The sequence below is a fragment of the Medicago sativa genome, chromosome 4 (genome assembly GCF_051527215.1).
Source record: "Medicago sativa cultivar Bolivia chromosome 4, Bolivia_mono, whole genome shotgun sequence".
NCBI classification, from domain to species: Eukaryota; Viridiplantae; Streptophyta; class Magnoliopsida; order Fabales; family Fabaceae; genus Medicago; species Medicago sativa.
Window position 1 is genome coordinate 5761949 of NC_140752.1, and position 14882 is coordinate 5776830.

The 14882-nt window shown below is 33.4% G+C and overlaps 1 protein-coding gene and 3 long non-coding RNA genes across 7 annotated transcripts; 2 read left to right on the top strand and 2 right to left on the bottom strand.

Moving 5' to 3' along the window:
- The first annotated feature begins 1000 nt into the window (after positions 1-1000).
- LOC146925750 (serine carboxypeptidase-like 21) lies at positions 1001-3777 on the top strand. 2 transcript variants are annotated; one of them, XM_085758214.1, is made up of 5 exons: positions 1001-1340; positions 2256-2321; positions 2709-2831; positions 3173-3286; positions 3498-3777. In XM_085758214.1, the coding sequence occupies exons 3-5, from the start codon at positions 2815-2817 to the stop codon at positions 3661-3663; spliced, it is 297 nt and encodes a 98-aa protein (XP_085614340.1). In that variant the 5' UTR covers positions 1001-1340; positions 2256-2321; positions 2709-2814; the 3' UTR covers positions 3664-3777. The 2 variants fall into 2 exon arrangements, with proteins under 2 accessions (XP_085614340.1, XP_085614341.1); XM_085758215.1 differs by lacking the exon at positions 2256-2321 and having other exon boundaries at positions 1202-1340.
- Positions 3778-5253: 1476 nt separating this feature from the next.
- On the bottom strand, positions 5254-7339 carry LOC146925751 (uncharacterized). Of its 3 annotated transcripts, none has more exons than XR_015033923.1 (3): positions 5850-7339; positions 5677-5744; positions 5254-5594 (listed from the first exon to the last, which is right to left on the bottom strand). It is a non-coding gene; the product is annotated as an uncharacterized LOC146925751 (long non-coding RNA). The 3 variants fall into 3 exon arrangements; XR_015033924.1 differs by having other exon boundaries at positions 5677-5917; positions 6911-7333; XR_015033922.1 differs by having other exon boundaries at positions 5677-6399.
- Positions 7340-10192: 2853 nt separating this feature from the next.
- On the top strand, positions 10193-11439 carry LOC146925752 (uncharacterized). The gene is made up of 2 exons (XR_015033921.1): positions 10193-10341; positions 10859-11439. It is a non-coding gene; the product is annotated as an uncharacterized LOC146925752 (long non-coding RNA).
- Positions 11440-12964: 1525 nt separating this feature from the next.
- LOC146925753 (uncharacterized) lies at positions 12965-14388 on the bottom strand. Its single transcript, XR_015033925.1, has 2 exons — positions 13994-14388; positions 12965-13354 (listed from the first exon to the last, which is right to left on the bottom strand). It is a non-coding gene; the product is annotated as an uncharacterized LOC146925753 (long non-coding RNA).
- Between the last annotated feature and the right edge of the window lie 494 nt (positions 14389-14882).

Genomic DNA, 14882 nt, shown 5'->3' on the forward strand with positions numbered 1-14882 from the left:
GAGTCTTTAATTATGATTGTCTTTTTAATCATGAGTATTTTTGTCAATGTAAAGTGTGTACTTCTCATAGAGCACATAGTAGATTTTATAGGAAAAGTGGGTTATGATTTATCAAGCTAGATTTTATAGGAAAAGTGGGTTATGATTTATCAAGCTTAAAAACAAGAGAAATGATATTTTGACAACCACTTTTTTGACAACTTTTGAACAACTTTCTCTCTCATACTCACATGGTGTTGTTATCCTCTCTCTTCCTTTTTCTCTCTCAATTGTTTTTGACCAATAAGAAGTTAGAAAAACAAGGTTGTCAACAAAGTTGTCATCAAATGGATGTCAAAATATCATTACTCTAAAAACATAGCTTAAGCAAATACTCCCTCCGGTCACATTTATAAGCAAAAAACAACTTTTTAAGTACATTGAATAACTAATGTATCTAGTTTATAAACGTGGTTAGATACATTAGTTATTCAATGTACCTAAAAAGTTGTTTTTTGTTTATAAATGTGACCGGAGGGAGTATCATTTTTTTTGTGTGTGTTGAAAGTGACACCGAATCTTCTTTTTGTATGCTTAATGGCAAACTCCAAGTTTTGATTGATTGTTACTAATTATTATATTGAATTGTTGTATAAATTTTAGTACATCTTATTCAAACCCCACATTTTCATGAAGCTGCAAGTGCCCCTGGTAGCAGCAGCAAATTAAAAAATAGTCCCAAACCAAGGTACTGTGCAGCTATAATATTGGGTTATGTGGACCTATTGCGTATTGTTTTTAAATCATTTTTAAGTAGGTGACTAATTATCTTCTATCATTAGTTTTTGTAAGACCCAAACCTGCGGACAATTTTATGAGTCCTGATACACATACACCCTAACGTGGCAATACCACTCCTACACCCACATAAAAAAATGACATGTGGCAATGTGGGCCCCACACTCACTAATTGTCTCTCTTTTCCTTTTTCCTCATCCCTCACTTCTCTTTTCCTTCTCTCATCCTCCATCTCTCTGTCGCGGCTGGATGCGCCGTCATCATCACCACCACATCCAAAACTTATCACCATCGCCGCCGTCTTCAAATCTGTCACCACCGTCACCTAACATCCTCCTCAGAACCGCCGTTCTCTCAGCCATCGTCCTGGCCGCTAATCCACCGACCTCCCACCACCACCATCATCTTCGCCCTCTTCACAATCTCTTCATCGGTGGCCATCCTCTTTTCCCTCAAAACGTCAGATCTGTTCGTCCTCACGACCACCACCTCGCCATCCTCTTTCTGCATCGATCTATGATTCTTCTTCATTTCTATCCATCTCTATCACAAACCCTAACTGAGTAAGTGTAAAATGTTTTTGTTTGGTAATGATAACTGAGTAAGTTGCAAATTGTTTGTCTGGTCCATGTTTGACGTCAAGGTCTTAACTTTGCCAGAGTCCTTAGAGGTCTATTGTTTGCATTCGAGTATTTAAACAAGTTTCTAGTGCTTTGATCATGGGTATATACTGGTACTTCAAGCATGGATTGTTGTGTGAATATACGAATATCTGGTGACTACTGCCTAGATATCTTATTCCGGAAATCCCATATGATTTGGCTGATGAAGTCATTTGAAATAAGGTGTGCATTTGAATTACTAGGTCAGTAGCGGAAGTTCCGTTGGCTGTGGAAATCTGAGTAAATTATTACAGAAATCTTAAGGGCCCATTTAGTTCCTATGCGTCCTGTTTTCATTATTTTTTAATATACATTCTTTCTATTCTGTTTTCAGTCTTCTCTTTATCACAATTATTACCACATTAGTCTTCTATCTCCTTGTAAACGGTAGTGTTGATTCAAATCTATTTTGCTTCTCAATTGTAATATTGATTTATAATGGTTTTGAACTGTTTGCTCTGAGTAATACAAAAGAAAGGGTAATAATATATTTGAATGAAACAATTAAGATAACTTGCCATATAGACCTGTAGAATGTTGATATATACATCTTTTAATCAAAAGCTTTGTTAGGTAGTTAGGCTGATGGAATCCGAGGGAGTGCCATAAATAAGTTATTAGATAAGAGCTATGAAAATTGGGAGATGACAGTAGTTTTTTTGGAACTGTTATGATATTGTTGCGACTGCTAGGAACCTACTATAGGTGAAGTGTATTATTAAAGACGCATCAGTCCATTCTCTCAGCAGATGTTTCTTTATGTCAAATGGAATCAGATTCTTGTATCAGAAGTGTTTATTCAACATTTCATTGCAGTTCAGGAGAGTTTTATAATTTTCTTTCTAGCTTCAAGGCGTTTTCAATCCATATAGCTGGACCAAGGTATGAATTTTTTAAAAATCAGTTGAATTTTGAAAGGGAAGGATGATTTCTTCTCATAGTTTGGTTTTGGGTAGAGACTCTATAGGGTTGTTTGTATTGACTTATTTAAATTTATGTATAATAAGCACCTGCGAGACTGTTTGAGAGCTTTTGAAAAGAATGAGCTCTTCATGATAGCTTATGAATGCAGCTTGGAACTTATATGTAAACTGTTTGACCTTATCTTATGTTATAGAAATAACTTATATGTAAGCCCTTACATGATAGACGTTTATGCTATAAGTAAGTAGTTAAGTTGTTTATCCAAACAAGAGTTGTGTAATTCAACAATCACTAGTTATTTTTTCTTGTTATCAAATGGTATATGATTCTGATTTTGCATTACAGGTTTCCAGTATTATATATTTAGACTCTCCTGCTGGTGTTGGGTTTTCATACTCTGAGAACGAAACTGATTATGTAACCGGAGACATAAAGATTGCGGCTGATACACATGCCTTTCTCCTTAAGGTAGTTAAGGAAACAACTAGTAGATTTTGATGTATTATTGGAATCAACAACTCTGTATTCTCATCAATTTTCTTACATATCTTTCTTTTGATAGACATAACATAACTACTCCTTTGCTATACGTTTAGGTGCAGTTCATTGTTCCAATTGATTGTATGAAATATGTGATAAAAGTTGGATGTTCAATCTTTTATTTTTTGTGGTATTTTAGAAAGCGGGATTTACTACTTTTTCCATTTGCATCAATGCAACTGTCTTGGATCTTTTTTGTGACTACTGAAAAAGTAAATACAGAACATACATAACCACTGGAGAAATTGAAAGTTTCATGTTTCTTGCAGCGGTGATCATGACATGTGTGTTCCATTTACGGGGAGTCAAGCATGGACAAGATCAATTGGGTACAAGATTGTTGATGAATGGAGGCCATGGTTATCCAATGGTCAAGTTGTTGGGTACTCATTCCTTCTTATCTTACCTTACTTAATGAATTTTCAAATATTTTGGTCTCTTATATGAAAGGACTTTGCTACAGTTGTTTTGAATGATCAGTCACTAGTGTTTCGATTTTTTGAATGTTTAAACTTGGTGCTTTATCTTTTGTTTTAGTTAAGTTGATGTATGGATCAAACTTACTCTTGAATTATGTAAATTTTTTGAATGCAGTTTTTCTTGTAGTGTTGAAAGGGAGGTGGCAAATGTATCATATGATGAAGCACATCATGCATCAAATCTGTTGACTAGAATTAAGAACAAGCCAAGACACCGTGTAAAATGTGGGGTTCTGCTTTCCCCATGGGTGAAGGATGGACGCAAAAAGAAGAAGATTTAAATTAATGTAGTGTTTTGATATGATTGTAATGTAGATGTTTTCTGATGATATTTTTAATTGGTAGGACAATGTCACACCTATAATATTAAAGGAAACACCATATGTTGTTAGTTACTAACATTGTTGAACTATCGTACAGTTTAATGAGTCAGTTTTTTTTGTTATTTTTGGTTCTTTGATATAAAAGATGATTGTGTCTTTATTGACAAGTGAAATCTTCGCATGTATATATTTTGCCTAAAACGATATTATTGACTCCTGGGAAAGATAACTAGCCAAATATATGGTCTGTATGACCACATTTTTACACATGTGTGACCACTATTTTTTCATAAATTAGAACTTGTCCGTCCTTAGGCGTGATAAACTAGCCGATTGTAAAACATGTTATTTATGGTTGGAAAGGCTTTTAGTGCAGTGATCAAATGAGATCATGCGTTCGATTCGCCTTAAACGAGATTATTTACATCTGGGAAATATAAACTAGCCAAATATATGGTCAGTATGACCACATTTTTAAAAATACGTGACCACTATTTTTTCATAAATTAGAACTTGTCCGTCTTTAGGCGTGATAAACTCGCGGATTGTAAAACAGGTTATTTATGGTTGGAAATGCTTTTAGTGCAGTGATCAAATGAGATTATGCGTTCGATTCGCCTAAAACGAAATTATTTACATCTGGGAAATATAAACTAGCCAAATATATGGTCTGTATGACCACATTTTTACAAATACGTGACCACTATTTTTTCATAAATTAGAACTTGTCCGTCTTTAGGCGTGATAAACTTGCCGATTGTAAAACAGTTTATTTATGGTTGGAAATGCTTTTAGTGCAGTGATCAACTGAGATTATGCGTTCGATTCGCCTAAAACGAAATTATTTACATCTGGGAAATATAAACTAGCCAAATATATGGTCTGTATGACCACATTTTTACAAATACGTGACCACTATTTTTTCATAAATTAGAACTTGTCCGTCTTTAGGCGTGATAAACTTGCCGATTGTAAAACAGTTTATTTATGGTTGGAAATGCTTTTAGTGCAGTGATCAACTGAGATTATGCGTTCGATTCGCCTAAAACGAAATTATTTACATCTGGGAAATATAAACTAGCCAAATATATGGTCTGTATGACCACATTTTTACAAATACGTGACCACTATTTTTTCATAAATTAGAACTTGTCCGTCTTTAGGCGTGATAAACTCGCCGATTGTAAATCAGGTTATTTATGGTTGGAAAGGCTGTTAGTGCAGTGATCAAATGAGATCATGCGTTCGATTCACCTAATACGATATTATTTACACCTGGGAAAGAAAAACTAGCCAAATATATGGTCTGTATGACCACATTTTTACATATGCGTGACCACTATTTTTTCATAAATTAGAATGTCTCACTGACAATTGGCTCGAATTGTTTTTTTTTTTTTTTGCACATGTAAGTTACAGATAACTAAATAAACGAACAATATAACCATAATTTTAGAATGTCTTTCATTAGTTTTCTATTGTGAGGCATGCAAACTTAGAGACGACTAGTTTTAAACACATGAAAGAAAAAAAAAACATGGTTACACCTTTGTAAAATTGTGGTTACACACTTCAAATATTTGGTTATACATAATTTTCCTGTGAAAACAATATTATTTTAAGGCGAGTTATCACTGAAATATCAAAAGTGATAATATGTAGTACATCAAACAATAGAAAATACATTGTGGAATAAGTGCTTCAAACAATAAAACTAAAACTAAATAAGTTAGCCATATCATATACATGGCCGAATTAGTACATCACATAATAAAATAAAATTCAAAAAATTGAACGTAGTTGGTTGAAGTTGATTCTTCTGAGCTTGACTCGGATTTTTTATTGACTTCTATCAATGATTTCGTTTCAAAAACATGCCTTAACTGTACCTGAAAATGAACCATTTACACATCTATGGCTTTAGTCTAGGACAATTATACAAACTTTGAAACCAAATCTAAGTGTACTTACATTACTTTCATTTGCCACATGAATTTTTTGTGTTTCAGATGGTCCATCTTGCGTCATTCATGTATGTCCTGTATACAAATGTATAAGAAAAGCAACATAGAGAGAAATATTTGCAACAAAGGCAATCTTTCAAAAGTTACAAACAATAAATAATTAAGAATAGAAAGACACACCTCAGGCTTGCCATAATTGTTCTTCCTAAATTTCAAGGATTTTGGATCAATTTGACAATTTGTCTGGTCTAACAGCAAAAAAAAATTGTTTAAATACATGACCTTTGTTGCGATATAGAAAGAATCAAAACCAAATGATACAAGAACAATATACAAATAACAAATGTTCCACCAAACAAGTAGGCTATATGTCTATCAGAGAAAACATAAGCAAACCAATTATGTTAAAAGCTGTAACAAACAAAAATTAACATTAATCATCAGTTTGCATAACAATCACATCCCATCAGTGGAAAGATGTTTAAACATGCTGAAACAAAATGACTCAAACCTTGGGCAAATTTAAATTAAATACACAATATTCTCAACACCTCAATTTGATGGATCAAAGGTGAATGAGAGGCTGCACAAGTCTTCACTATTCTTATCTCAAGATAACCCTCCACCAAAATTCAAGGTATGGTTGTATTCAATTCATCTTGATGGTGGTGCATGGCAATGCCACACCGTAGTTATATGATGTCCAACTTTAATATCATCCTATATTGGCCACGAGATATCAGATGTTCTATTGAATTTTGGCGACAAGCAAGAAGATTCACTATTATTTTGATTGAATTGAATCGAGCTGCAATAGACGTAAACCATCCCTAAACACTTGATCCTCAATTATACTTCCAACACCATTCAACCAAACCAACATTATCTAAAGCTTAAGTGATTCCCAAAATTCTTCATCATCTTTATCAAGTCTAGTATTATCAGCAAATTAAATACTAAAAACCTAGAAAACTATCATGATAAGTGCTTATAACATTAAACCTAATTCATTAAATGCAAAAAATTAACTTTGATTTTGAAAAACTAATTTCAAAATCAGTGTTTACTAATTTCGAAACTAAGAAGAGTTTATCAGTGTTTAACAATTTCAAAACTAAAGTTGTTTTTCAATTATTAACATTATTCAATGTAATTTTTCAAAACCATTTTCAAAACACAAAATCCCTAAATTACAACCCTCAAACCCACAAATTGAAGGAAAAATTTGAGATAGATCTCACCTTCAACAAAGATGGAGAATCAGCAATAGAGGCAGTCCGACAATAGAGAGTGGTACATCTGTAGATGCAGTCCAACAATGAGCCCAACACAATAAAAAGGGTCCAGCAATGAGGTAGTCCGACGAAATAAGAATATGGATGGGAGAGAGATGAGAAAAGTGAGGATGAAGGTTGGACCTTTGGTCGTCGCCGTCGTCGTCGCCGGAAACAGAATAGGGTCGGTGGGGGTTGTGGAGATGGTGGAGGGTTTGAGAGAAGAGAAAGAAGGACAGAAAAAGTGAGGGTGAAGGAAGAGAGATAGGGTTTGTTTTGGACAAAATCACCCCTTATTTTTTACAAATGGACAAAATTGCCCCATGCCACATAAGGAGTGGTAGGAGGTGTATCACCAAAAGGGTGTTCACCAATCTTTTTCCCAATTTTATGAAGGAAAAAGATTGGTGAACCACTCTTTTGGTACACCCTTTTGGTACACTCGCTGATGTGGCAGGGGTGGTTTGGTAAATTCACGTGATAAGGGGTAGTTTGGTAGTTTCCTTCACAACCACATAATCTTCACCTCTTACTATCTCTCTAAACTCATTCTTCCATCTCTCCTTTTCCCTCAACAACTACGACCTCCTCCCACCGCCGCCTCTCTCTCCTCTCCTCTCACGCCCATTTTTCTCTAATCTGAGAAATTTATCTTCCATTTTTAGTCCCTCTTCTCTCTCACTCCAGTCCCCATTCTCTCTCACTCCAGTTACCCTTCAAAGGAATTGATTTGTGGTTCTTGCTCAGTTCCTATCCCATTGATTAATTTCGTCAGCTTTGGTCATTACCTGCTCAATTCACCATGTGATTCCGGCAACAGAGTTGTTCTTCTCGACACACGCTATTTTTTTTTAAGGTAAGACTAAGAGATGACCACCATTTTTCAATTTCTTTCGGGTTCTTACTTGATATTTTTTATTCATCTATTTCTACTCTTCACATTCTGAGCGCATACCATGTGTTTGATCAGGGTTGTCTTTGATGCTCGCACTCCTGCTACTAAAAAACAAAGAATGGCAAGAGCAACTTCCCGTTGTTGTTCTCAAAGCTGAAGAAATCATGTATTCCAAAGATAATTATGATGTTTTTATAAACCCTTTTGTTAGTTTGGGTTTTAACGTGGATTTTTGTATAAACCAACTCACTAGAAATTAATGTTTCAAAGTTAACTATGTCATTTGTGTGTTTCATAATTTAAAGGGAGGGACTATTCATGCTGCAGTTAAAAGAAGCCTTCTGTACGTCTTCTATGTTAATACTCCTATGTTGAATAATGAACTTTGCTTTTTGCAAATATCCACTAAAGCCCAATTGAATTGATTTTTTTCTCTGTTTTTGATTTTGTTTAAATTTGTGAATTTTGATTAGAATTTTTTTGGGACAGATATTAGTGTTTTCGTTGCATTGGGTTTCATGTATCTTACTGTTGATATATTGTTCTTCTAGGTTCACTTTCGATTCTATTGCGTGCAGCAAATTCTTATGGAGATTGAGAGCGTAGAGTAGAAATTAGAGTCAAGATAATTAAACACACCATGAGGTAATTGTATCTTCTGTTTTTTAGATATGTTTTTGATCTATAATATTTATTTCATCTAATATGATTATCACTAACAAACCGTATCTGATAATAGGCAATGATGATCACTTTTTACTTTTATTAAAATTGTAATAAATCATATCTGTCAACATTTCACAATGTAATACTAGAATTGTAACTTTTGTTAGTAGCACTTGCCACTTTCGGAAATTTCTGCATTTGGAAATTGCTTCAAGGGCCAAGGAATTGAGTTACTCTGTTTGCAGTTTTTCATGAGAAAGGTTTACTATTTCTTTAATAGTGATGTCGTTGTTACTGCATTGTTAAATTTAATTTTGATTTTAGCTTTTTTGGTTTTGGTACAATTGACTAGAATTGGCACTAATATGTTCACCTTTGCATAACAATATTAGTTTGGCTTTCAATGGATTAGCTTTGGTTTTCAATAGATTTGGCATTAATATTGAGATGGTTTTTGTGTCCCAATTTTTCTTATAATCATTCCTTTGGGTTCTTATAATCATTCCTTTTCAATGGTTTTTGTGTCCCAATTTGTTCTTATAATCAATGTTTTTGTCTTTCCAAAGTATTGAGTACCAATAGACTCTGTCATAACTATCTATCTATCTATCTATCTATCTATCTATATATATATATATATATATATATATATATATATATATATATATATATATATATATATTCTTCAAAAAAAAATAATATATACCATCATTCCTTTGGTATTTTTCGCATCTGTTTCTATAATATTTGCCTTCGAATTCTTATGCCTTATACAAGGCTGTCCTTATGGACTCTTTCACTGTGTTGAATTTTTCTGTTGAACATATGTTGTATGCCATATAAACTGATACTACTATACCAGTTAAGACATGTAGTAATTTTTGTTGTTATTTTTCTGTTTCAAACAAATTCTTTATGTGCCTTATATATTGTTTTTGTTCTAATGGGTTGTTTTCCTAATCTGCTAATATATACTAATATCATTTTGTGCATACAGAAATTCTATACTGAACATGCCTTCATGATTTTCCTGTTATAATGTAGTGCTTTTATAATTCTTTTTCTTCAGCGTATTTGCGATTATGGTTTTATGAGCTTCTGCGGTTATTTATTTTTCTCTATTTCTGTTCATGTTATTCTTCTTCTGCAACTTTAATTTTTTTTTTAATTCATTATACTGCTATCATTCAAATACATCTTATAAACCTATCATCATATTTCCTTTAAGTTCGTTTGCTCTTTCAATTATGCTGAGTTACCAAAAAAAAAATTCAAAAAAACCACACATTCCATTGTTTGTTTGATAGAAATCTTTTTATTTTTATGCTACCATGATAGAACAATATATTGACTGTGTGAAGGAATGGTGATAAAGACTGGTGCTCCGTCCCTTGGAAACAATGAAGTTCTCTTTATCACATTGAAATATTAAGGATTGTGTTGGTGCTGATTCGGGTGTACTGACGTTGTGGTGTTGTTGTTGTTTGTTTTTGGTGTGTAGCCGGAGGGTCCCCTTTTTGCTTAAGACTTGCTGGCAGGCTACTGGTTCGGTTCTATTTTCTGTGGTTCGAGTCTGCAGTACTCCCTTTTTGCTGGTTGTTGGCCTGCGGGGGCTGTTTTGTGTTTTATAGGGTCCTTATGTTGTTTATCAGAATGATTTTTCTAATTTTATTTGTGACATTTACTACGAGGACACTTATCCCTTTGAGAACCCCATTCAAGAATCCAATATGTCTAACAAAATGAATGATGCACGAGTTACAGGAGTGAACTTAGCTGCTGAAGTTATCAATTTCCTTTAACTAATAAATCATTGCTGGTTAAAGTTGGTTTCAAGGTAAGGAAAGTTCAAATCTTAAGTGATTTATCTTTCAACTACTTAAGCATTTGAATATTTTAACCATTTATAAGCTTTCTGTGTTGCATTCTGAATTTTATATATGGTCTCATGTTAATTGCCTTGAAGAATTCCTAGCTATTGTGGAATTGAAAACATAAGGTGAGAGTCCTTATTAAGTGATTGAAGTTGGCGGTCTGCTATGGATTGCTTCAGCAGACTCCACGAAATTGGTTTTCAAATTACTCATTTAGTGACATGTTGGGATTGACTTAGTACACTTGCATTGCATCTTAGGACACTTGATTTCATTAGTCTTATATAGTGGCATAATCTGATCTAAATGTGTTTTTGGTTTCCCTTTTGAATTTGTTGGTAGTCATATGATGCACTTAGTTGAGACTTCATAAATATATTGCATTGAATTGAAGGGAATAAAAATTCAAAAGCTGTGAGTGTTCATATTCTCAAGTTATTGTCTTTTTTATATTCTTTTTTTGTTATCATTCATTTACAGGTTCCATGAGATCAAGGACACCACTATATCATTTGAGTTATGAATTAACCAATGGAATAACTCTACTTCGTTGTATATGGAATCCAAAGGAGTGTTTACAAAGGGGATGACAGTTGAGAGGGCAAGCCTCAGGTCTGTTGCAAATGTTAGGTGCTTTTTTCCTGTCAGTTTTTTCACTGTCTGCTGCTCTGGTGTGTATAATATTACCCCTTGATCTGGAAGTACAAACTGAAAAGAAGCTTCAATTTAGGTTGTTGTCAATTGTCATGACTTGATATACCCAAGGTGAAAGATAAGAAAGATCTTGGAATCATGAAAGTCAAGGTCTTGTATTACCAGTTTAACAAAGAGGAGGGATTGGTTGTACTAGAAGAAAAGATGAAAAGTGTATGGGAAGGACCATAACATGATATAGTGGCTCAAGAAAGAATGAATGATTCTTTGATAATTGACAGATTTCTTTGTAATGTTTTGACTTGGATGTGTAATATTAAGGTATTGTAAACATTCCTTATTTATTGTAAATCAATGGGAAATTTATCACTGAAATATCAAAAGATATAGATTCTATGTTTCTTGAACTCTTAATATCATGTGAAATAGTGATAAAGAGAATTTGGTCATGAAAATAAAATGTGGTTACACCTTTGTTAAAAAATGGTTAAACGCATATCATTTTTGGATAGTTTTCCTAAAGTCTGTCAAACAATGAAGATCATTCACCTCACTTTATTATCATCAAACAATGAGTAAATAGTTTAAACTCGAATACATATATCGCCTTAAAATGCCTTAAATTGATATTGTTTTCACTACATTTTATCACTTTTGATATTTCAGTGATAACTCGCCTTAAAATAATATTGTTTTCACAGGAAAATTATGTATAACCAAATATTTGAAGTGTGTAACCACAATTATACAAAGGCGTAACCATGCTTTTTTTTTTCTTTCATGTGTTTAAAACTAGTCGTGAGACATTCTAATTTACGAAAAAATGGTTACGCCTTTAATAAATTATGGTTATATTGTTCGTTTATTTGGTTATCTGTAACTTACATTTGCAAAAAAAAAAAAAAAAAATTCAAGCCAATTGTCAGTGAGACATTCTAATTTACGAAAAAATAGTGGTCACGCATATGTAAAAATGTGGTCATACAGACCATATATTTGGCTAGCTTTTCTTTCCGATGTGTAATAATATCGTTTTAGGCGAATCGAACGCATAATCTCATTTGATCACTGCACTAAAAGCATTCCCAACCATAAATAACCTGTTTTACAATCGGCAAGTTTATCACGCCTAAGGACGGACAAGTTCTAATTTATGAAAAAAATAGTGGTCACGTATTTGTAAAAATGTGGTCATACAGACCATATATTTGGCTAGTTTATATTTCGCAGATGTAAATAATTTTGTTTTAGGCGAATAGAACACATGATCTCATTTGATCACTGCATTAAAAGCCTTTCAAACGATAAATAACTTCTTTTACAATCTGCAAGTTTATCACGCCTAAAGACGGACAAGTTCTAATTTCTGAAAAAATAGTGGTCACGCACCTTAAAATATGTGGTCACACAAAACATATATTTGGCTAGTTTATATTTCCCATGTATAAATAATCTTGTTTTATGCGAATCAAACACATAATCTAATTTGATCACTACACTAAAAGCAATTCCAACAATAAATAACTTATTTTACAATTTACGAGTTTATCACGCCTAAAGACGGACAAGTTCTAATTTCTGAAAAAATAGTGGTCACGTATTTGTAAAAATGTGGTCATACAGACCATATATTTGGCTAGTTTATATTTCCCAGATGTAAATAATCTCGTTTTAGGCGAATCGAACGCATGATCTCATTTGATCACTGCACTAAAAGCATTTCCAACCATAAATAACCTGTTTTACAATCGGCAAGTTTATCACGCCTAAGGACGGACAAGTTCTAATTTATGAAAAAATAGTGGTCACGCATGTGTAAAAATGTGGTCATACAGACCATATATTTGGCTAGTTATCTTTCCCAGGAGTAAATAATATCGTTTTAGGCAAAATATATACATGCAAAGATTTCACCTGTCAATAAAGACACAATTTAGACTCCAGGAAACATGGAGGGCCATAAGTTTTACGATTCCCTGTTTGTGTGGCACAAAATTAAGTTTTTCTGTAGTAGTTACACCAATTAAAAGGATATAACATTGGCTAAAAACATATTATGTTTCACCAATACTATCACCTTGATAGGGTCCTAGGAAATTCAAAACATTTAAAAATAATTTACTTAACCATTTCATCATGGCACTTCGCTATCTTTATTCCTCGTCTTCATATCACCCTTCACCCATGGTGTCCGCATAAGCCCACTCTCCACACGGTTGCTTGGCTTATCTTTATTTCGAGTGATCAAGGTTGATGCTTGCAGATGTTCATTACAAGAAAAATCATCCGCTGCCATGGTGTTAACTTGCATCCAATTGACACCTTGTATACAGCAAAACCAGACCCAACATCATAGTGAGAAAATTAAGAGCTCATAGGAAAAATACATATAACCAAAAAATTGAAGCATATAACCACAAATTTTCAAAGGCGTAACCAAATTGTTGTTCTGCATTCAAAGATGGTCACCTATAAGTTTATCAACCTCACAACATAAATTTTTATTGAATCATTTTATTGAATCATCTTATTGTGAAATCTAATATGCATTACACCTCTATCATTAACTAAGAAACTAACTCAATCTCCATAAAAACGTTATTAAGAGACTAATCCAGTCTCTAAAGACTTTATCGATCAAACTCAAACACTGATAAGAAAGTATAGATGAGGCAACGACAAGTTATCACAACCGTAGTTTTGATATCAACAACGAGAAATGAAATTTATGTGCTCCCCAATTTTGGATTTAGGATTCAAAACTAATTTTTAATTTTGGATAACTAATTTTAAAATTAGTGTTTAGGGTTCTTCAATTTTTATGTGCACATATCAGAATTGATTACAAAACTAAACTTATATTCCAATTTCTAAGCTTCACTCAAGTGTTTACCAATTTCTGAAAACAAACATCAAGGAGGTCACTGTTATTAGACAGGGACTTTAGGAGAGAAAACTAACCTTGAATCTGTAAATCCATCTTCCAGGCACCACACGAGTGGGTCACTGTTATTTGAAATTGATGAAGAAGGAGGCCGAGAACAGCTTACTACAGCGGCGATGACGGCGGATTCAGACCGGCAGAGACATGAGAAGGCCAAGAACAGCTTACTACGGCGGCAGTGATGGTGGATTCATGAGCTTACTACGGTGGATTCATGACGGTGGATTAGAGCAATTTTTCTGGTGACAAACATGATGAGATGAGATGAGAGAGAGAGCAAACAAAATAATTCATTTTTTTTTTCAATTTTTTTTGTTGACAAGACATAGGCTTATTATTTTATAATTAATTGTGACAAGTGGAAGGGTGTAGGAGTGGTACGTCCACCTAAGGTGGTTCACGTATCAGCGCTCTTTTATGAATATACAGTTAGAAATTGTGCAGTATTAAAATTGCATTTATGAAGTTTTCATTTTCCCTAATCTTCATCATATGTGTGCAATAATCTTATTCTACTCTTTTTCTTAGTTTGCTAGAATGTAAAAAAGCCGGCTATTTCTTTGAAGAATACAACTATTCCCCTTAGTTTGCTCATTATTCATATATAATAAAGTCTTTCGAAAACGCAATATTTCAAAGTTTTGGTAATGAACCTTAAATTGGTTGTACACTATGTCATGTCTCAGACCTTGCATCACAAATATTCGGGTTATGCGACCGTCGTTCTCAAATTTAGGAAGAATGACAATGTTTCGTAATTTGAACATCTCTTCTTTAGAACAATTTTGTTAAAAAGCATGTAATTCAACCCGTGCGAAGCACGGGTTTGTAACTAGTTTTAAATAAAATGTAGCTACCATATACTTAATATAATTTTTTTAAATCAAAATATCACCGCTTACAACC

Excerpts from the sequence above, each read along its gene's own strand:
- LOC146925750 (XM_085758214.1), top strand. Across the intron at positions 3,287-3,497 it reads TCCAATGGTCAAGTTGTTGG|TTTTTCTTGTAGTGTTGAAA; the intron begins GTACTCATTCCT and ends TTTTGAATGCAG.